The sequence below is a fragment of the Mustela lutreola genome, chromosome 2 (assembly GCF_030435805.1).
Source record: "Mustela lutreola isolate mMusLut2 chromosome 2, mMusLut2.pri, whole genome shotgun sequence".
Taxonomy (NCBI): domain Eukaryota; kingdom Metazoa; phylum Chordata; class Mammalia; order Carnivora; family Mustelidae; genus Mustela; species Mustela lutreola.
This window is the reverse complement of record NC_081291.1, coordinates 51,904,976-51,926,985: the sequence shown is the minus strand read 5'-3', so window position 1 is coordinate 51,926,985 and position 22,010 is coordinate 51,904,976. Positions and strand designations below refer to the sequence as shown.

Sequence of the window (22,010 nt, the reverse complement as noted above, 5' to 3'; positions counted from 1 at the left end):
TGATCCTATGGTCCTGGGATCGAGTCCCACATCAGGCTCCCTGCTTAGTGGGGAGTCTGCTTCTCTCTCTACCCCTCCACTCTTGCTCGTGATCTCTCTCTTAAATAAATAAATAAAATCTTAAAAAAAAAAAAAAGATCTGGGCATTATTTAAGTCTTTGGTGCATGTTGCCAAATGGCTTTCCAAAAAATTCTAGCAAGTTGTTTTTCCACCAGATATGTAAAAGTATCTGTTGCTCACATGGACAACAGTCTTGTGTCACCAGTTTTTTAAACTTCAAAATCAAAAAGCTATAAATGGCCTTTTTTAAATATTTTTTTTAAGAAAGGCAGACTGCCATGTGCAGCACCTCATTTTGGATGTGTCTGGAGTCTTGGAAGCTTGACTACCCGATGTTCTCCTACAAATGGACCTTAAGAGCTTGTTATAGCAGAGGAGGTTATAAAAGGAGAGCACAGCTACTTGTATACCCTTGACCGAAGAACAGTCCTCTCCTCTATCGGGGAAGATCATCCTCTTCCACCGAGCACGCAGTTTCGGGAGGGACACACATGGAGCGGTGAGGGAGGAAGGGGACACCCGCCTAGCCAGCCAGATCAACCCTGGCAATCAATGGGGTGACAGATGTCACAGCCAGATCACCTTCACAAACTATAAATGGCCTTTTAGTTTGCACTGCTTTGATTACTCCTGTGAGGTGGAAAATGTCCCGTGTTTATTGTGTTTTATCTCTCTCCACTGACTAGTTATTGGGTCCTTAGTCTGTTATCAATGTTAGACGTTCTTCACATAATAGAAGAATTAACCCATTGTCTGTAAGACATTTTCCTAGTCTGAAGTTTGCCTTTTAATGCTGGGTATGATTTTGGAGTAGGATAGGTTTTTGGGGGTTTGTTTCTAACAATAGAAGTTAAAGAATGTTTTTGTTTTGTAAATAAACCTGTCCATCTTTTCCATAAGAATTTTTCCATTTTTGGGTACCTGGGTAGCTCAGTGGGTTAAGCAGCTGCCTTCAGCTCAGGTTGTGATCCCAGGGTCCTGGGATTGAGCCCCCTAACCCCCACCCCCACATCGGTCTCCCCACTCAACAGGGAGTGTGCTTGTCTCTCTCCCTCTCCCTCTGCCCATCCCCCTGTTCTGGTCACTCTCTCAAATAAATAAAAATCTTAAAAAAAAAAAATAAGAATTCTTTCATTTTCTCTAATCTTAAAAAAACATTCACAGAAAACCTCCAGTGTCAGGTTCAAGAACTGATGGAGATGTCTGAGCTTTTTGTCATCTTTTTAATAACAAAGGGGACCTAAAAAGAATTATTTCTTTTTTCCTTTGTACATTTGACTTTCCTTGACTTTTTTAGTACCTTTCCTTCATGAGAAAAAATAATTATTTTTTTCTTTCATACATTTGACTTTTCTTGACTTTTTTAGTACCTTAAAATATGCTCTTTGGGAGTGGGTACTCTGGTAGGAAATGTGAATATGTATATGTGTCCCAAAAAGTCTGGAGAAATATGTACCAAAAATACTAATATTGGTTATTTCCAGTTGATGGGAGTAGGGCTGGGATGAATTTGTTATTCAAAGGGTGTCCGGCACCCTTATTTCCTTTTGGCAAGATATCGTTCTTCATCCCACAGTGTGGCTGCCCATGGCAGTACATTTGCCTGATATAGTATCTCATTTCCTTGGCAATAGTTTATTTGGGGCCAAGCGGTAGGCATGTTACTCTAACACAACTTGTCAGAGTCCTTCCCTGAGACTGATACATGAAACTGGGTATAGCTCTCCTGCTGGGTTCATTTGGAAAGCTGGGTCTGCCTCACATCATGTTTTCTGCCAGGCAGAGTGATCACCCTGCAGTAGAAGGGAAGCCAACGTGCAGAGAAATCGAGACAAGGAGAGATGCAAGAAAGCAAATCCTATGCCAAGGTCCTGATCCATGGTGTTCTTCCTTCAGTCTTGCAATCAGCTGCTGGAGTCACAGTTACCTCTCTGATGAAGCTGGCTTTGGTTGGGATTCTGTTACCTGGCAAGTGAAAAGAATCTGATTAGTGACAAGGATGGTCTTTGTGTGTTTTTAGTATCGGACGTAATTATTGGTTTAGTAGAGATATTCTTTTAAAGAGACAGAATTTATTTGTTTAAAAAAGAAAAGTATAAGTGCCCTCGGACATGATCAAAAGCAGGCAAAATGTAAAACAGAGCATAACAGTTGTACGAGTCCTCAGGACAGAGGCCACTTTATCACCTCAGGAATGTTGTCAATGAGATAGGAATTTGTGGTGAAACAATTCTAGCTCAATGGGTTGGTACTGGGAAGAGTAGGGGCTCAGCCCTGGGCAGGAAATATGATTTTCCATGAACTAGGAAGTCTGAGATACTGAGATTCAGGGGAGGGAAATTGCCTCTTAGTCCCTTGCCTCTGGACAAATCAGGTCCCTTCTCAGAGACTCCGTTTACACTAAGTCTAGCTCTCATATTTGAACCCCTACAATATTCCAGACACTTCACATTCATTATCTCACAGAATTCTCAGGAGAATTCTGAGTTGGTCATCAATATTCCCATATTCCAGATGAAAAAATTGAGTCTCAGAGAAGTGAAGTGTGACTCAGGTAAGTCAGTCTTTAAAGCCTTTCTAGGAACCTCAGCCATCATCTTCTCCCTGTAAAATGGGCATAATACAACCACCACCCCTTGGGATCTAGTCCCAAGGATAAAAGAGGTAAAAAGCCAATGGAAATTGAGTTAGGGTAAGCACTGTTCTTTTCCCGTGTCCCTCTGAAAGATGCAGAAATTTGGGCAGTGGGAAGTGATGGAGGTGGAGTGGGGGTCACAGCAATGGGCCTCCTCTGACAGGCCACAGTCCAGCCCAACTGCACTTCCTTTGAGTTGCTCCCCCTCTTCCCCTGCGCCAAATTTCTTCCCAAGGAAAGACTTGTGCAAGAGGTCTTCGGTCAGATCCCTTGGCCCCCTGCCTGCACCCCAGGAGCAGTTTGTTCTCCCCCCTCACCCCAAACCTGGCCCCTTGCCATCTGCCCCTGGCACCCGCCCAGTCACGTGGCACTTTGGTCTTCTTTGGCCGGCTTCCTTCCGGATCCCGATTTAACTCCCACTCCTCCCAGTCCCTCAGGGCACCACGCCTATTTTGAAGGGCAGGTGCAGGGGACACCGGGTCTGTTTTCCTGCCTGTCAACTGGGGCCACCTCCCTCTAACTGCCTCCATTATCTTCAATATCTACTCTAGCTTTGCCCTTTCTCTACTCCTTCATCCCCCCCCCCCCCCATCAGTCTCCTGAGCCTTTTGAGGGCCTAATTCCCTTCTGGGCAGTGAGGGAAAGGGGCGGGGGGTGAGTGGGAATAGGGAGAAAGAGCCCAAGATTCCCAAGGGAGCTCCCAGAACTGGTCCGAAACTCCCAAAGACGACTGGGCGGAACCCGCCAGACTCTGACATCACACAAACCTGGCCTCGAATTCGATTTGGCCTCTGACCACTTGCTGATTTTGAATCCTTCATCTCTCAGGGCTTCAGTTGCCCTTCTGTGCAGTGGGGGCCCCAGGAGAGAGGAGGGGAGGGAAGAGTCCAGAAGAGGACCTGACCTGAACTACGGGGTTCCTCCTCAACCATCGCGCCCCTTCCCCAGCCCAGGAGCGCCGCGGAGCCTCCCAGTCCCTCGTCCGTCAGCCGCAGGCTCCTCCTCCACTGACATCAGAGCCGCAGGCGGGCGGAGGGGGCCAGCAGAGCCCGAGCCAAACCCCAGCTAGAGAGCGGGCGGGCTGGCGAGTCAGGAGCGGCACGGTGGCGGTCGGCAACCAGCAGCCAGAGCTCGGCGCCAGACACCTCGGGCCTCCCAGCCAGCCCCGCGGCGGGGCAGCCGCAGGTACAGCCCAGGGGCCGCCCCATCGGTGCTCCCGGGCGCCGGGGAGGGGTGGCCAGATCCCCTCAGTCGCTGGATACCCTCCCCCAAGAATGCGAGTGGGTGCCGAGACGGGCTGGACTCTGCATGGGCAGGGCAGGAGAGGGCCTTTCTCTCCAGCCTTGACCCGAGGCCCAGCAGGTGCCAGGCGGCTGTGGGGAACCCAGAGGGTACTAGAGGAAGGTGGGAAGGGTGTGTGTGTGTGTGTGTGTACACACACGCGCGCGCGCGCGCGCGCGTACACACCCACACCCACGCCTGTGCTCGGCTGGGCCTGAATATGGACGGATTGGCGTTTGGAGCTAGAGATGTGTGGCGGCTATGTTGGATTGTGCTAATATCTTAGCACTGGCATGCAGACCAGATATGGAGTTGCAGTATAAGGGCATCTTTATGGGTGGGGATGTCTGGGAGTCAGTGTTTTTGTTTTAAATGTGTGTCCAGGTGTTGGGCATGCTGGTATCTGGCTCAAGGGTACTAAGAGTTGAGGCTATATGATTGTGTATTGAGGGTGTCCGAAGTTAGGTGTGTAAGGAGTTGGGGTGCGGTTTGGAGCACAGGAGTTTCTAGGGTATACAGAAACAGGATGGAGGGTATGAGTGAATCTGGGATGTCCGGTACATAGGTGAGGAATGTGTGTGTGTGTGCAGGTGTGTGATTTGGAGCGGTGTAAGAGGGAACTGTGGGAGGGATGTTTGGCTGTGAGGCTGTCTGGGGGAGTGTGTGTGTGGACATGTATGCTGATGTCTGGGTGTACATGTATGATCAGGTGTTGAGGTGTTGGGATATCTGGGTATGGAATATACTGAATCTGGGGGCAGGTATTTTGGTTCAGAGGTAGGGTGGAGATTAGTGTGTCTGGGTGTGTCAGTGGACCTGTGAGGGCTTTATTTGCCAAGCCTCCAGGTGTGGTTTAAAACTCTGCCTCTAGAACTTACCATGTCTCCTTTCCTAGAAGTTTCTTCCTCTGGGATGGGTGGTCAGGCCCCTCCTGGGAACCAGGTCCAATCCAAGGAGTGGGATCTCACACCAGGGCCTCTAGGCAGGACACCATCTCTCATCCTTCCTCAGAAGAAATAGAAAGGGAAAGTGCCTTCCTTGAGGTCACACAGCATGGTGGGCTCTGAATGGACCCCAGTCTGACTGCGTGTTGGAAAGACAAGCTGAGGGGGACTCATCAAAATCCTTTGCCTTTAGCTAGCTTAGCTGGACCCCATACAATCATCATTTGGGCAGAGATGGACCCAGTCCTATCCATCGCTAACCTCAGTCTCTCCATTGTCCATCTGATAAATGGGGAGAGAAAGCCCACCCTCCTACTGAGGGTGAGACAGAGGTCTCAGTGGAGAAAGGTACAGGCTGGATCAGAGTGAGAAAAAGCCAGGAGGGGCCAGGCTGGGTGGTACAATTTCTCAGGCTTCTGGGACCCAAACAGGGAGCCAGGAGGAAGAGGGGGTAATAGGAGGCCTGGGGAGCTCCAGCTGTGGCTGCTGTTGCCATGGTAACAGTGCAGAAGGAGCTATTTTAAAACGTGGCTGAGATATTGCTGGAAGCCCAGGCTGCCGGAAACCTGATTTCCGAGAGGCTGGGTGGGAGAAGAAAGAGGAAGGAGAGGAGACACCCCAGCAATTCCCAAGGTGGGGCTGAGACATTGCTGGTTCTGAGGATAGGAGGACCCTCCAGGACCATGTGCTTCTACAGTCTGCTCTGGGGGTCTTCTCTGCTGTCCTCCTGGGAGTCAGTGTCAGCCTGAGTGTTTGAATTTGGAGAGGGAGAAACTGGGAGGCAGGCTGAATAAATGAATGAATGAATGAATGACTTTGTTGAAAAAAGACTTCTGCTGCCACCTTGAAGGATTTTCCTCTAGGCATGAGGACTTTGGGAGGAACAAATGACTGGTGAATGAATGAATCTGCTGAATAACTTTGTCAAATGAATGAACCAAGGAATGAATAAATGCAGGCTGAATGACCGAATGGGGCCTCAGTTCCCCAAGTTCCAACATGGAAGGCTGGGCCCTACTGAGTCTTTTCCCCCCATTCCCCTTCTTAGGAGCCCTGGCTGTGGCCAGGGGGCAGTGGGCCATGCCGGGGGCAGTGGATGGCCCCAGCTGGAAGCAGGTGGAGGACATTAGGGACATTTACGACTTCCGTGATGTTCTGGGAACGTGAGTCTCTGGGCACGTGGTGGGGCAGAGGGTGGATGGGGAGGCTGTCCCTGAGCTGGGGTGTGGGTTGGGAAGGTTCTTACTCTTGGAACTGGCTGGCTGGGGAAGCTGAATCCAGGGTGGTACTTCCTCTGGTCAGTTGATCACTGCTTCCTGTTTCCTAGAGTTCCAGCCCCGTGGCAGACTTGCCATAGCCCAGTCTGGCCCATCTTTTCACTTCTGGCCAACAGTGGGTGGAACAGACACTGCTCTTGGTGGCAGCTCTGGGTTCCTGTGAAAAGAACAAAGTAGGGGAGAATGAAGGGGCTCTTTTGGCCAAGAGCTGGGGGTTTTGGCCTAGGTTTAGGAACTGATGCTGGGCATGGCTCTCTTCTCAGTGGTGGGAACCCAGAAATAACTCAAACCTGATCTCTGCCCCTCACGTTGATCCTAAACATGTGAGGGAAACATACCCAGGGTAAATGACAGCAGGGTGTAGGGTGCACTTCCATTAGAGTCAGGAATGAGGACTTTGTAGAGCCCAGAATGCTGGCTTCTGCCTGGAGAAACCTTTCTGGAGAAGCGGGTGTTCGAGTTAGGGACTGAAGGATAAGCAGAAATGCACTTGTCAGACAGGGAGAAGAGCATTCCAGGCAGAAGGAAGAGCATAGGCAAAGGCTGAGAAGCAGGCTATGTGCAGAAAGAGGTTAAGAATGATACAGCTTTGGGACGCCTGGGTGGCTCAGTTGGTTGGACAACTGTCTTCGGCTCAGGTCATGATCCTGGAGTCCTGGGATCGAGTCCCGCATCAGGCTCCCAGCTCCATGGGGAGTCTGCTTCTCTCTCTGACCTTCTCCTCGTTAATGCTCTCTCTCACTGTCTCTCTCTCAAGTAAATAAATACAATCTTAAAAAAAAAAAAAAGAATGATACAGCTTATAATCAGATGCTGGGGGAACAGTGGAAGAGGTGGCTGAGAAGAGAGCACAGGTCATGAAAGGCCTTGAAAGCAAGCTATCTCATGAGCCAAAGGAAGGCATTTAAGACATCTTCACAGGCTTGCAATTTAGGATGGTTACTCTGGCCAAAGCATGGAGGATAAATTGGAGAAGAACAAGACTGGAAACCAGCAATAAGGCTACCACAGTCACTAGGTTGTTGTTGTTTTTTTTAAGATTTTATTTATTTATTTGAGAGAGAGAGCACAAACTGGGGGAGAGGCGGAGGGAGAAGTAGGCTCCCCAGGGAGCCTGACACAGGGCTTGACCCCAAGAAACCGAGACCACAACCCGAGCCAAAGGCGATGCCCAGCCAACTGAACCACACAGGCACCCCCACAGTCACTAGTTATTCTGATTATTGAGATTTCACCACGAGAGATTCTTTTGACCTATGACTTCCTCTTATCCTAGAGAAAGCACAAAGTCCTAGAAAAAATACTCCAATAAATCTTCCTTATCAGTGCTCAAATGCAAATGAGTTTGTTCTTTTCTAAGAGGTTGTTGTAAAATATTGCTTCTCAAATTTCAATGATCATACAGATTATCTGAAGATCTTGTTAAAATGCAGATTCTAATTTAGTGGGTCTGGGTTTGAGGCCTGAGATTCTGCACTTCTAAAAAGTTCCCAAGTGATGCTGATGGTTCTTCAAGGTTATAAAAGGTGTTAATAAACCATGACTCAAGTTGACTGTAGCAGAAAAATAAATGAATCAATTATGTATAAATCAAAAAGCCGAGGGCATAAATGTCAGGCATAGCTGGATTCAGAGACTCACATGATGTTATCAGGAAATTGTCATCAGGAATTTCTTAGCTCTGATTTCCTTTGTGTTACCTTCATTCTCAAGGCTCTTCTCAAGCAGTGGCAAAGATAACCACCATTAGCTCTAGGCTCGCATTTTACCAGCTTGGCAGGAAAGAGCAGCTCATTCTCAAAGTACGAGGCACCTGGCTTGCATCACAAGACCCAATTACTGTGACCAGGGATAGACTACACTGATTGGCTGGACCTGGGAAATGTGACCACCGCACAGACAGGGGGTGGAAGAGTGATGGAGGGAGGTTTGTCCCACATCCTTCTGTTCACAGGTGGTCACCTAACCCATCGGGGTATGGAGGAGGGGTTGAAGGGAACTTAAAGTTCCAGTTCCCCAGCTCATGAATACACTCTCTCTGCAGGGGGGCCTTCTCAGAGGTAATCCTGGCAGAAGATAAGAGAACACACAAGCTGGTGGCCATCAAATGCATTGCCAAGAAGGCTCTGGAGGGCAAGGAGGGGAGCATGGAGAATGAGATCGCTGTCCTGCACAAGTGCGTAGGCCACAGGGTTTCTGCCTAGGGTGACCCTGCCTTGACTCCTCCCATTCTCTTCCTACCTCTGCTTTGGGCATATCTTCTAACCTGTGAGCCTCAAATTGCTCATTTATAAAATGGGGTAATCTCCACTTGGTAGGGCCGTGGGGAGCATTAGAGGCTCCTTTATTTCATGTGTCTGGTGCAGCAGCTAGCATGACAAATGTGACTGAAATGCCACAGCTTATTTAGAGTGGTTTAATCTGTTCAGTCAGATCTAAAAGCCAATCCTTGAATGTGGCTCAAAACAACGTATCTCAACTGATGCTATGTATCATAGACGTACCTCCAGTTCCCCCCATATATTAAAACCACTCCGGAAGTTTAAAAATGCCTGTCTCAGGATCCCTTGACTAAATAACCAACTGGTCTATGATTTGCTCACCCTAATGTGAAACCTGCTGCCCTCATTGGAAAGCTTATAGAGAATCTTCACTTCCATTCTCTCCCCTGAGCTTTCCAACGATAGTGGGCAGGGATGAAATGATCAGTTCCACTACTGGGTGGGGGAGGGGGACTGAGGCCCAGGGAGGGTAAGGGATTTGCCCAAGGTCACACAACAACTTTGTGGCAGAGCCATGGCTTCTGTCAAGCTCAGTCACCATCATTGGTTCATTTACCAAGCATTCACCGTGTACCAGGCATTGTGCTGAGATTCTTTCTTATATTTTTTACGTGATCCTTAGCCCAACTCTTTGAGATCATTGGCTTCATATTAAGAGATGAGGAACCTGAGGCTTAATATTCAGTGAATAAGTGAGCACTTACTCTACACCAGGTGTGGCAGGAACAATGGTAAGATAAAGCCCCTGGTTTCCCAGAACTGGTGTTCTGGTGGCAGAGGCTGACAGACTTATAAACACAAAAATATTTTAAAATTGTGTATTGAACAGTGCTGAGAGGTAAGAAGATTTGTCCCCAAATAGCATGCACTAGAGGCAGGTGAGACCCAGCCTGATGGGTCCGAGGTCAGGGCCCAGTGTTGTTTATCTCTGTGCTCGCCTACCTTCCATTCTATCAATAAATTGTGGTAAATTGGCTTTTCCTTTTGGGACCCAGAACTCTGGTTTGTCCTGCCCAGGTCTGCAGTGGTGGTTCTTCAAGGTAAGGGGAGGAAAGTAGCTGAGCTGTCCTCAGCTCTGAACTATCTCATTTCTCCTTTTCAGGATCAAGCACCCCAACATTGTAGCCCTGAATGACATCTATGAGAGTGGGGGTCACCTCTACCTCATCATGCAGCTGTGAGTGGCTTCACCCCTTGCTCACACCTCTCCCTGCTGCCCCTCCCTAGCCTCTGTGGCCAGACTGCCCTGTCCCCTGGCTGTAGGGTGTCCGGCGGGGAGCTGTTTGACCGCATTGTGGAGAAAGGCTTCTACACAGAGCGGGATGCCAGCCGCCTCATCTTCCAGGTGCTGGATGCCGTCAAGTACCTACATGATCTGGGCATTGTACACCGAGACCTCAAGGTGGGCTGGGAGGGTGTGTGGTGAGCTGCGGTGCCGGGGGGGGTGGCCCAAACCCCTCACTGTACAGCCTGGGGCAACTCTTAGCCCTTCCCTGAGCTCTGGCCTTCCATCTGCAAAATATACCCAGTAAACCCTAAACTGCCTCCTCCACTTCCCCTTCCAGTCTGGACACTCAAATGGATACAGAGGTGAATGGTGCTAGTATTTAATTCATAAACATCTAGGTCTTTTTCTCATAATAAAAGCCCCCTTGCTCTTTGTGGAAAAGTTGGAGGGGACAGCAAAACATGAAGGAAGCCAGAAACCCCTGAAATCCTACACCTCAGAGACTATGATGGATTCACATTTTGTACTACAACTCCTTCGGTCTAGAAAAGTGCTGGTGTGAGACAGATCTGGGCTTGAATTCTGTCCCTAGGTTCTCAGGCAAGTCACTTTGCCTCTCAAGCCATCAGTTTTCTCATCTATAACGTGGGATTTTTCAGACTGGCCTGACAGGCATGTGGTAAGGATAAAATGAAAGCAAGCATTAGCACAGGATCTGGCACACAGTATGTCCTCAAAAATCCTTTAGGGCTTCACAATATAAACGTGAAGTTTATAGAAATTTCCCTCTCTCATTCCCAAGGCCCTTGTCCTTTCTGGTACTTTTAACCTCCTTAAGAACTTCCTTGAGTTTCATGTGCCTTCAACCAAGATGGTAGTCATGAGGCCCAGGGGCTCTTGTGAGGCTCCAGTTTCTAAGAGGTGGTGCTTGGGGAGGCAGAAGGTTCTGCCAGCCTCTGGCTATCTCTGCCTCTTCCTTTCCCTCCCCCTTCCAAGCCAGAGAATCTGTTGTACTACAGCCTGGATGAAGACTCCAAGATCATGATCTCCGATTTCGGTCTCTCCAAGATGGAGGACCCTGGCAGTGTGCTCTCCACAGCCTGTGGAACCCCAGGATACGTGGGTATGGAGCATCCTAGGCTGGGGGCATGGGTAGGGGAGGAATTGGGAGCTGTGGGGCAGAGATTTGTCACCACCATGTCCCTTTCCCTCCATAGCCCCTGAGGTCCTGGCCCAGAAGCCCTACAGCAAGGCCGTGGATTGCTGGTCCATTGGGGTCATCGCCTACATTCTGTGAGTGGGGACTTGGCCCTTGGGGCATGTGGCTCCAGCGTTCTCTCCCCTACTTTGCTCTCTTCCTCCTCTCTGCTATTTCTTCCTTCCTGCCATCCATGTTTATATCTACCAACTAATGAGTAAGATTACTTCATTCAATACATGCCATGTTTCTGGCACTATGCTAAGCACTGGGGATTTAGCAGAGAACAAAACAAAATGCCTGCCCTGAGGGAGCAAAAACTCTAGTAGGGGAAATAGATAATAAACAAGTAAATAAATCCATAAAATAATGTGAGGTAATAAACAACTATGAAGAAAAATCATGCAGGGTAGGGAGAAGGGGATGGATGCCATTTTAGATAAGGAGGTCAGGAAAGTCCTTTCTTAGGTGACATCTGAATAGCCTTCTAAATGAAGTGAGGGAGCCAGACATTTGAGGTGTGGGGGAAGAATGGTTTAGGCAGAAGAAACAGCAAGTGTAAAGGCGTTGAGGAAGGAAAGATGGTAGCAAATTAAGAAACAGAAAGGCTGGACAGGAATGAAAAACATCAGAGAGGGGCAGATTTCCCCTCTTTGTAAAAGGGGGAACTCCTTCCTGTGGGTACTGCCTGATCCGAGACTGCCCCAAAGCTCCATCCTGGAGCCAATGAGTGCACTGAAAGTGGATATGAGGATGAGTTTCTCCCTGCCCAGGCTCTGCGGTTACCCCCCCTTCTATGACGAGAATGATGCCAAACTCTTTGAACAGATTTTGAAGGCCGAGTACGAGTTTGACTCTCCTTACTGGGACGACATCTCTGACTCTGGTATTTGAGGCTTTGCCTTCTTCCCCTGGGCCCTACCTCTGGTGCCTTTCACATCTGCTTTGGGGTCTCTTTACTGCCTGCCTGTGGTCAGATTCTCCAGCCCCAAACTAAGAGCTGTCTTTAAGATCAGACATCCCACCCCAGGTGCTTCCCTCTGCCTGGCCCCTGGTCTGAGAAGCTTGAAGGCATGTGTTCATTCAGCCTTCAAAAATAGCATTTTTGAAAATACCTCATCCATTGACTTCCTATCACCTAAAACAACATCATAAAGGTTTTCATCTGTCCTTTTGTGCCTCCTATTAGGAGGCAAACTTGTGAAGCCATGATCAGTCACTTCTACATCAGTGTGAATACACTGAGTAGAATCTTCTTTAAGAACAAGTTTTTCATAAGAGAAAAAGGAAAGAGCTGGAAGGCTGTGGTGGGCGGGGGGCTTAGAGAAAGAGTACAAGTAGGGTCGGGTGGTGCATGGACAGATCTGGCCTCTTGTCTTGCTGAAATGCCAAGCCAGACCTGAGGGGGTGGGCTTTGTCTTGGGGGTGTCCACAGGCACCACCATGCTGTTTTTGTCATTGCTCTTGTCTTGGGGGCTCAGCCAAAGACTTCATCCGACACTTGATGGAGAAAGATCCAGAAAAGAGGTTCACCTGTGAACAAGCCTTGCAGCACCCATGGTGAGAGCTCCCACAAGGTGCAAGCTGGGGTGGGGTCTGGGGGTCTCAAGCCTGCCTCTGCCTTCACAGACAGCCCTCCACACACCCCATCCTAGGATTGCAGGAGATACGGCTCTAGATAAGAATATTCACCAGTCAGTGAGCGAGCAGATCAAGAAGAACTTTGCCAAGAGCAAATGGAAGGTGAGCACATGTTCCTGATCCTGGATCCCAGCCTCCCCAGACCTCCTCCCCACCCTACTCCAGACCTCAGATCCCATAGCACCTAACATCAAGTCAAGCACACAGTAACTGCTCAGGGATGCTTACTAAAGAACCTCGTTCATTCATTCACTCATTCATTCAAGGCTCCCTGACACCTACTCTATCCCAGTGAGAGGCCCTGACCTCCAGGTCTAGAGGGAGAACAGTATAACTCTTAGGGACACCTGCTCCAATCTATGGGTCCTAGAAGAGGCGTAGGGGTGCTGATGGCCTGACAGACCTATCAGACTCGACAGCTGAGTAGGAATTAGCCAGGTACAGAGAATCAGGTCTGAGGCAGAGGGAACTGGCATACCACAGGCCAAGGGCAAGAGAGAGAGAATGTGGCCATTCAGGGAAGTGCAAGTGTTCAGTAAGCCCGGATGGACTCGAGGGGCTGTGGGAGCAGGAGCCCAGGTTGGAAATGCAGGTAGAGGCCTCAAGTGACACACAGAACAGACTCAGCCCTGAAGATACTGGGGAAGCCCCAGAAGGATTTTCAGCAGTAACCTGCCTTCCAGAAGGGGCTCTTAGGGTGCAGAGAGAGGCATGGACTCATGGCTGGGAGGCCGCAGCAGAGATGTGGGCAGGAGATGGTGAGGGCTTGGACCAGAGAACAGGGGATGGCTCAGGAGTCCTTTAGGAGGTAGAACTGACAAGAAGTGATGGTAGGAGAGATGTTGGCAGAGAGAGATGTTAAGGGCTGGCCCAATATTTTGGTTGGGGAAATGGTGAATGGTGGTACTATCACTGAGATGGGGATCCCAGGCATATACACTTGTCTTGGCAGGGGATGATTTTGGTTTTGGACATGGTGATATGAGGGATGTGCGGAACACCTTGGTGGGTATGTTAAATGGAGAATGATACACACACATGTGGGCAAGTTATTCAACCTCCCTCTGCCTCAGTTTTCTCCTGTAGTAATGGTGACACTAGCAGTGCTCACCTCAAAGACCTTTGTGAAGATCAAATAAATTGCTAAATAAAGTGCTTAGAACAGTGCCTGATACATAATGCTATATTAGGTGTTTGCAATGATATGAACAGAAATTAATTATACATATAGGGTTATATATACTTGTTCACATATACTCATTTTATATATATGCATGTATGTCTGCATAAATATATAATATGGCTGGGTGTCATTTAATAAAGTCCTGTAGAGGTTTCAGGGGCTTTAGGCGATCAACCAGTAACACCTGAATGAAAATAACAAAACCACTGCAAGAATCCCACCACTAGATCCTGTCACATGATATCCCACTCTCAGAAGTCCCTTCTCCTCCTCCTCCCCACAGCAAGCGTTCAATGCCACGGCCGTGGTGCGGCACATGAGGAAGCTCCAGCTGGGCACCAGCCAGGAGGGGCAAGGACCAACAGCGAGCCACGGGGAGCTGCTGACACCGGCAGCTGGGGGTGAGGACCTGTCCTCTGTGGAAGGGCATGAAGAGGCAGCCAGGCTGGAGTGATGGTCTGCTATGGCCAACTCGGTTCTCTCTCCCCATGTAGGGCCTGCGGCTGGCTGCTGCTGTCGAGACGGCTGCGTGGAGCCAGGCCCGGAACTGTCCCCTACATTGCCCCCACAGCTCTAGGGCCCCAGATCCAGGGTCCAAACCCCTTGTGTGGGAGGCACTGGGGCAGCCTGCTCCCCTTCCCTCCCTGAATTTGAGAGTTACTCTGCCCTGCCACCTCCCCACCCCTTTCCCTATCACTCCTCCACTGCATTTTCCATACAAATGTTTCTATTTTATTGTTCTTTCTTGTAATAAAGGGAAGAGATAAAAACGTAGGTAGCTCTGTCTCTCCAGATAATCCCCACCCCACATTGCTGTGCAAATTACTGAATCTTAGAGTACCTGACCCCTGAGGTAGTTGCAGGAAGCCCCCTTCCCAATGCAAGACTGGATGGGGGACAGCAGTGGGGAAAACTACCTGGGAACCCCATTGTGCAGTACCCCCACCTAGACTTCTGGGTCTGTAGATCTGCGCTTTGCTGGTGGCTCCCGAGCTCGGTGAGGTTGGCGCAGGTCAGCACTGAACAGTACCTAGGGGCAACGGGGAGGTTACTCTGGGGGGTCAGGGTACACGGAGTCAGGGCTGGTGACGCTGGTGGCAGTGTGGAGAGGTATAAGAGTTCACAGGGAGCAGGGTCAGGGCAAGGGGCACCCACTGGAGTCAGGGCTGGGGTGGGTGAAGAGTCCTGAAGGACCACCTGGAATGGCGGTGGTGGTGGAGGAAACGACTGGGTCAGGGCTTGGGTGAGGGTTGGGGAGAGTCCTAAGGGGTCGGGGCCAGAGGAGAAGGAGGAGGGGAAGCTACAGTGCACTTACTGCTTGTGCCCAGCCAGCATAAGGTCCCCACAGGCTCCGGAAAAAGTTTCCTATGCCAGAAGTGATAAGGTGAAATTAATTGGCCCTCCTATTCCCTATCCACAGGAGAGGGATTTTATGGAGAGGTAGGAAAAGTTTCTACCATCTCAGCCCACTACCGGCTCCAGCATCCCCCCTCTCTCCTTACCCAGTTCCTTGTTAGCCTGGGGGCTTGGACCCTTGGCCTGAGATGTGGTGGGGTGCCAGCTATAGTCACGCTGGGCGATCTGCCACATGTGGACATCTACAGGCACGGCCTGGGGCTTGTCTAGGGCCATCAAGCAGATGCAGTCAGCCACCTTTGAAAGAAAAAGAACGAGCCACAGAAGAGGAAGCCAGCAGTCTGCTTCTGGTCCCAAAGCTGGCTGTTTTCTTCTCCACTCTGAGGTTACTATTATTTTCTATTCTCCATCAATATATACCTTCTTGTAATAACTTTAAAAATAGCTATGATGAGATTTCTACTGCACAAACATCTATGTGGGCCAGCTTCTCATCATAACCTGGGAAGAAGGGAGTACTCTATCCATTCTGTAAACAAGAGAACTGAGGTTCAGAAAGGTGAAATGACTTGGCCAAGATTACACGGCTAAGTAGAGGCAGAGCCAAGATTTACTGTTAGGCTGAAGTTCAGAGCCCATTAAAAAAAGTTTTTTAGGGGCGCCTGGGTGGCTCAGTGGTTTAAGCCTCTGCCTTCAGCTCGGGTCATGATCTCAGGGTCCTGGGATCGAGCCCCGCATCAGGCCCTCTGCTCGGCGGAAAGTCTGCTTCCCTTCTCTATCTCTCTCTCTGCCACTCTGCTTACCTGTGATCTCTCTCTGTGTGTCAAATAAATAAAATTAAAAAAAAAAAAAAAAGTTTTTTAAACAAAAATCCATTTTTTTTTAAACTACAGAGAAGTATAAAGAAGAAAACAATAAATGCTCAATCCCCAATCATCTTACTGCTAGCAAACCTTATTGATATTAAACAAAAACTTTTATAAGTACATACAATTTCAAGATAAGAACATGAAAAGGAGAAGCATCTTTCCATTTGTCTTCCCAAAGATAACCACTATTAAGTTTCCCGTGGTTCCTTCTGGAAATTTTTGCATACATAGAGCAGTGTTTATGGGCATCTGAATGAATAGCCTTTAAAAAAAAAAACACTCAAGGGACCATATCCTTTATATTCCTTCTGCACTTCGCATTTTCCCTAATAAAACATCTGTGTGTATCCTTTCTCCTCTTGCTCTGCATGCACCCAGCTCTGAGGCCTGCCTTGTCTCCTTCCCTGCTACTCTGTGCATGGGTGGTGAGGGTAGCTCCTATTCCCTTGGGACCTCACCTTGGTGCCCACCCCGGGCAATGTGCAGAGGGCCTTGTGGGTCTCTTCGTAGGGGGCCTTGCGCAGCTGCTGCAGCCAGGGCAGCCCGCCCTGTTCTTCTAGGATGGCTCGGGCACTGGCACTCACATAGCGGGCACGGTACCCCAGGCCCAGCGTCCTGAGCTGCACCTCTACCTCTGGCCCTTTTGGGGGTTAGGGAGAGTAGGGGTCAGTCATCTTCAAATACTTCCTGTCTTCAACCTACTGTGTGAGCTCTCTGCCCCAGAGGAATGCTTTCCCTGAGCATCTCTCTCCCACCTCATCGCCCTTTGGGAGACCCCAGGGCACTTGCTTATACAAAGGTAAGGGCTAAAGCCTGGATTCTACCCCTCTACAAATGTTTTCTGACCACCTACTACCCAGTGTTGGGCACTGAAGCAGGGACTGAGAAGGACTTGCTGCTGTGGAGGAACTCCCCAGGTGAGTTCTTTAACCTTTCCAAAGTGCACTCACACCTATGATCTCAAATAATAACCATAATAACAATAGCTTCTATTATTAAGTGCTAGGCATCAGGTGCAGGCAAAGTGCTTTAGGTACTTTATCATGCTTTTTTTTTTTTTTTTAAAGATTTTATTTATTTGACAGAGAGAGATCACAAGTAGGCAGAGAGGCAGACAGAGAGAGAGAGAGGAGGAAGCAGGCTCCCTGCTGAGCAGAGAGCCCGATGCGGGATTCGATCCCAGGACCCTGAGATCATGACCTGAGCTGAAGGCAGCAACTTAACCCACTGAGCCACCCAGGCGCCCTATCATGCTTTTCTCAAGGACCCTGATGACAGTACTCTTATTTAGATAATAACTGGCTCAAGAAAGGACATGCTGGAAATGGGATCTTGTACCCAGGGCTGGGAAACCAAATCCTGTGCTCTTAGACCATTAGATCACCCTGCCTCATGACTGTTTTATTCATCACTCAAACCCTTCTGGATAGAAACTCTTATTCCCATCCTACAAATAAGAGAAGCTTGGATAGGTAAATGAATGCTTTTGGTCTTATGACGACTAAACTGGAAACAGACCTGAGATAAAATTGCTGGGTTTGCTGTAGAGATGGGAACTTAGATTTTCTGCATAATTCTTGCATGTCAAATACTGACCTAGTTGCAGCATGTGTATTTCTCTACTTCACTCTTGTGGCAACTCTGATAGGTAGGTGCCATTATTATCCTGTTCCACAGATGAAAACGCTGACATAGACTGAATAACACACTCAAGGTCATATAGCTAGACATCAAGTGCCAAAGGCAGAATTCAGACCTAGGCAGTCTGTCTCCACAATGAGTGCTCTTAATGCCAAAGTACTGCATACTACATATAGTTGTGGGGTTTTGTTTTTTGGTTTTTTTTGATGAAGCACTGAACCCCTGGGGTACAAAGTGAAGACTAGTGAGGTGTTGACATTTCAGGGACAGACGGGAAGGAATTGGTGGAGTGGATCAGACTAGGCAAGGTGGTTCTGGAAGAGAACAGTGTTTGAGAAGGCAGAAAGCGGGGCACCTGGGTGGCTCAGTGGGTTAAAGCCTCTGCCTTCCGCTCGGGTCGTGATCCCAGGGTCCTGGGATTGAGCCCTGCATCAGACTCTCTGCTTGGTGGGGAGCCTGCTTCCTCCTCTCTCTCTCTGCCTGCCTCTTTGCCTACTTGTGATCTGTCAAATAAATAAATAAAAATCTAAAAAAAAAAAAAAAAAAAAAGGTGGGGTGTGTGGACCTGGCCATTCACGGACCTGTACCCCTGGGGATAAAAATATATGTTTATAGGGGCGCCTGGGTGGCTCAGTGGGTTAAAGCCTCTGCCTTCAGCTCAGGTCGTGATCCCAGCGTCCTGGGATCGAGCCCCGCATCGGGCTCTCTGCTCTGGGGAGCCTGCTTCCTCCTCTCTCTCTGCCTGCCTCTCTGCCTACTTGTGATCTCTGTCTGTCAAATAAATAAAATCTTAAAAAAAAAAAAAATATATATATATATATATATACATATATATATATATATATATACACATATATATATGTTTATAAAAAATAAAAAATTTAAAACCACACACACACACACAAAAAAGAAGGCAGAAAGCTTTGAGATGGAAGATGGTGACCAGGGGAGAACTGAAGAGACCCTGAAAGCTATTGGAGGGTCTGAGGGCTGGGACCCATCTACTCACCAGCCAGGGCCTGCAGGCTAGGGAAGCCATGGTAGGTGACATCATCAAGCTGGATGAGCCGAGGTCCAAAGGCCTCACAGAGTCGTTCTACCATGCCAGTTATGCGAGCAATGTTGTTGTTGGAGGAACAGATGAAGGAGAAAAGGCACTCGATTGGGTCCTGTTGTAGGAGTCGCACACCTGAGGAAAGGTAGGGAATAGGATACAGACCTGCTGTCAGGAGTGGCCTCTTAGATCCTAGGCACCAAAGATCTAGAAGGATCCCAGGGGAATGAGGGACAGCATTGTTAGAGAGGGCAACACCAGAGCTCTCATTCCTCACAGCATCTGTGAGGTCTGGATTAACATTACATTCCACTGATATAGAAGCCACAATGTAAACACTATGAGGATGGGGATTTGCGTCTGTTTTGTTCACTGCTATATCCCCAGTCACATAGCAGATGCTATGTAAATATTTACAGAATGAATGATGTCACCTGCCCCAGGTCACATAGCCAGGATTTGGCTCAATATCCTTGTCACTACACTGTGGTAAGCAGCAGAACAATAATAGTAATAATAATTACTGTGTCAGGCACTATTGTAAGCAAAGCGTTACACATATTAGCTCCTTTAATCCTTGTAAAATTCTATAAGGTGGATATAATCCCCATTTTATATAGATGGTGAAACTGTGTAATTTAACCAAATTACAAGAACTCCAACAGTGAACTCACCTTGGAATTTCTGAGCCACCTCTTGAAAGTGGGGGTCCACGGAACTCCAATGGTGATAAAGTTGAGCCAGGCTGACATCCAGCTGGAAGTACTGGTACACAGTCTTTAGCTCTTCTGGTGTGGGTCGGCCAACCCATCCCTTGTCGCCTCGGTACACAGTACAGTAGAGCTGCTCCTCAGTCTGAGTCAGTGTCCATACCTGGTTCGCCAGCACGCCAGTCCAATGCGCCGGGTTTTGTTCCCTCCACCTGAGTCCCCAGGCACACAGCAGCCCCGGTACTCAATTTTCCTTCTTGCACCCTTTGGGGCCCTCCCATTCTACAACAGCTTCATACACAAAACTGACTTAGGAAATGCAGAGTCATTTGATCGTCACAACACTGCACTGGCTTTTTTTTTTTTTTTTTAATTAGGCTCCATATCCAGCGTGGAGCCCAGCGCAGGGTTTGAACTCACGTTCCTGAGATCAAGAACTGAGCAGAAATCAAGAGCCGTATACTTAACCGACGCGGCCACCCAGGTGCCCCTGCACTGGTTTTTTACCTCCACTTTAGAAAGGAGGTAAACAGGCTCACCACCCGTGCCTCAGTTTCCTCTTTTGCACCCTGAGGTTTCTTCCATTACCCCCAACATTCCTTTACACTCCAGACCTGCAGTGTCGAGGGTTCAGGAGTCAGGGTCACTCACCGGAAAGACTGTCCGGAAGCCAGAACCAGGTCCAGGCGCAGCTCCGAACGTGGACAGGGGATGGAGGCCCACAGTGCCGGGAAAGAAGCTAGAGTTCGATGCTCCATGCTGCATAGCATAAGTGAGCGAGCTAACAATTCCACGCCGGTCTCCCCTCACAATGGCCCCGCCCACTCGGTACCAGCTCTCGCGCGGCCAAAAGACCGCTCCCACACCTGCTACTTGCTCCTTAAGACCTCGCCCACCAAGCCCAAGCCCCCAAGTTTACTTAAGGCCCGCCCAGTTTCTTTTAATTCCTCCGCTCCCCGTAGGCCCCGCCCCTTACGGTCCTCCAGGGAACCCCCAACCCTCCGCCCTTCCTCCTTACGTATCCTCCCCGGCCCCCGCCTCCTGGCGCGCACCAAGGTCCTCCAGGAAGCCGCGACACATTGGGAAGCGCGCGCAAACGCACTCTTCCGGCTTCTCAGGAGGCCGACCTCACTCTCCCCGGAAGTAAGACTCAGGCCTGGTTTATTGGATCCGGAGGTAGCCAATCCGCGGAGAAGAGGTGCCAATGAGAACAGGGTGTGGCGGCGGGTGGGCGGGCCTCTGCGAGGCTCGGCAGCGGTTGGCGCGCGCTGGGCTCGCTGCCGGCTTTCGGCCTTTGCTCTGTGGATGTCTGCGCTCGGCAAGCCAGGGTGTCCAATCTCCGCGCCCCGCGGACCGGTCGCAGAATGCGCCCTCGGGCCCCATCCTCACGGCCAGATCTCCTCAGAGCCCCGTGGTTTCTTGCCCGCCCGCAGAGCCAAATCCTGTCCCTCACCGTCCTCAGAAAGCCTTTCTCCACCGAGCTTCTCCAGTCAGATATTCGCTCTCTTGACCGAGAATCGACCCGAACACAGCTCGGGCCCTGCGAGGCCCCGTGAGGCGTCTCCACAGCGTCTGTCGCCTGCGGATTCTGTCTTCGCACTCGCCGTCTGGGCCGCTCCCCTCCAAAAGGCCTCACGGAGCCTCGACTCCGCAGGCCTCCCCACAGACTTCACTCCGTCAGAGGCCGGGCTCCTCGGACTGCCGCGCCCTGGCCGCAGCCCGCCGGCGGCGCCTCCCAGCTGCTCCCTTCAGTCCTTCAGCAGCACGCCGTCATGTCACACTCGTGCCCAGTGGGGTCTGTGACCCTCAGGTGGCCTGTCTGCCTCGCCCAGTTTCCAGGGCTGGCTGCCTGGGCCGAGGAAAAATGTTTTAAGTCATTTCTTCCTTGCAGAGGAAGACCTGAGCAAGGAGCTAGGAGGAACTTTTATCTGGGCCACTTTTTACCTTGTAGTGCAGTGATTGATTGGGAGTTACTTTGTCTGAGTGAATAGACTGCAGATTCCTCAAGGGCAAGATCTGCAGCTGACTTCTTTGTGTCCCACCCACAGTACCTGGTAGGGAGCACCAGAAGCATGGTTATCATCAAATGGTATTTTTGTCTGCTCCACTCCTCAACAGCTGCAGCGCCCTTTGGGCAACTACCGCCTGTGCCTGTCTTCTCTCTAGACAGTCCAGCCCACAGGTGCCTAGCACTTGGAAGGCATTCGTTCAATAACTGTTTGAATCTGTAAAGCGGGTGCCAAGGTTGAGAATGAGTGAAGAACAATCCTCTACAGGCCTGCTCTGGGTGAAGGTCACAGCTGAAGTGACTCTGAAACACTTGGGACTATTGTACTGGCAAAAGACTTTGAAGCATCTGAAGTTGATGAAGGGATGGGCAGTATAGACTCTTCCTCCAACAATTCATACTGGTTAAAGAGCCAGCTTGGCAGACAAATAACCTGAGTTCATTTCTAGCTCTGCGACTTCCTAGTTGTGGAAATGTAGGCAAGTTACTTAGTTTTTCTTAACCTTAGTGTCCTTGTGGAGATAAACATCCTATTATTAACTTGCCCCAGAGTTACTGCAAAGATTACATGAAATTATGTATCTAAAAATGCTTAGAACAAGGGCTGCCACTCAGTTAAGTGCCTCGGAAATGGGAGCTGTT

The 22,010-nt window shown here is 49.5% G+C and overlaps 2 protein-coding genes across 13 annotated transcripts; one reads left to right on the top strand and one right to left on the bottom strand.

Moving 5' to 3' along the window:
* Nucleotides 1-1,670: 1,670 nt before the first annotated feature.
* Nucleotides 1,671-20,533, bottom strand: OGG1 (8-oxoguanine DNA glycosylase). Of its 12 annotated transcripts, none has more exons than XR_009350786.1 (10): nucleotides 20,413-20,533; nucleotides 20,012-20,119; nucleotides 19,325-19,572; nucleotides 18,606-18,785; nucleotides 16,414-16,595; nucleotides 15,233-15,383; nucleotides 15,046-15,095; nucleotides 6,168-6,355; nucleotides 4,856-4,979; nucleotides 1,671-2,026 (listed from the first exon to the last, which is right to left on the bottom strand). XR_009350786.1 is itself a non-coding variant. In XM_059161631.1 (8 exons), the coding sequence occupies exons 1-8, from the start codon at nucleotides 20,438-20,440 to the stop codon at nucleotides 14,677-14,679; spliced, it is 1,065 nt and encodes a 354-aa protein (XP_059017614.1). In that variant the 5' UTR covers nucleotides 20,441-20,488; the 3' UTR covers nucleotides 13,701-14,676. The 12 variants fall into 12 exon arrangements, 2 of the variants coding, with proteins under 2 accessions (XP_059017614.1, XP_059017615.1); XR_009350780.1 differs by having other exon boundaries at nucleotides 4,856-4,983; nucleotides 20,379-20,489; XR_009350779.1 differs by having other exon boundaries at nucleotides 20,379-20,489.
* CAMK1 (calcium/calmodulin dependent protein kinase I) lies at nucleotides 3,479-14,504 on the top strand. Its single transcript, XM_059161629.1, has 12 exons — nucleotides 3,479-3,881; nucleotides 5,970-6,084; nucleotides 8,243-8,374; nucleotides 9,583-9,657; nucleotides 9,744-9,882; nucleotides 10,705-10,831; nucleotides 10,926-11,001; nucleotides 11,680-11,792; nucleotides 12,388-12,466; nucleotides 12,562-12,649; nucleotides 14,014-14,131; nucleotides 14,225-14,504. The coding sequence occupies exons 2-12, from the start codon at nucleotides 6,002-6,004 to the stop codon at nucleotides 14,305-14,307; spliced, it is 1,113 nt and encodes a 370-aa protein (XP_059017612.1). The 5' UTR covers nucleotides 3,479-3,881; nucleotides 5,970-6,001; the 3' UTR covers nucleotides 14,308-14,504.
* Nucleotides 20,534-22,010: the final 1,477 nt, after the last annotated feature.

What these genes read in the sequence shown, in the direction of transcription:
- CAMK1 (XM_059161629.1), top strand. Translation starts at nt 6,002, where the DNA reads ATGCCGGGGGCAGTGGATGGCCCCAGCTGGAAGCAGGTGGAGGACATT. An exon ending in GGACGACATCTCTGACTCTG is followed by an intron (nt 11,793 to 12,387) that starts GTATTTGAGGCT and finishes TTGGGGGCTCAG; the next exon opens with CCAAAGACTTCATCCGACAC. An exon ending in GCTGACACCGGCAGCTGGGG is followed by an intron (nt 14,132 to 14,224) that starts GTGAGGACCTGT and finishes CTCCCCATGTAG; the next exon opens with GGCCTGCGGCTGGCTGCTGC.
- OGG1 (XM_059161631.1), bottom strand. Translation starts at nt 20,440, where the DNA reads ATGTGTCGCGGCTTCCTGGAGGACCTTGGTGCGCGCCAGGAGGCGGGG. An exon ending in GGTGGCTCAGAAATTCCAAG is followed by an intron (nt 18,786 to 19,324) that starts GTGAGTTCACTG and finishes ACCTTTCCTCAG; the next exon opens with GTGTGCGACTCCTACAACAG. An exon ending in TGCCCGGGGTGGGCACCAAG is followed by an intron (nt 15,384 to 16,413) that starts GTGAGGTCCCAA and finishes TTTCTTTCAAAG; the next exon opens with GTGGCTGACTGCATCTGCTT.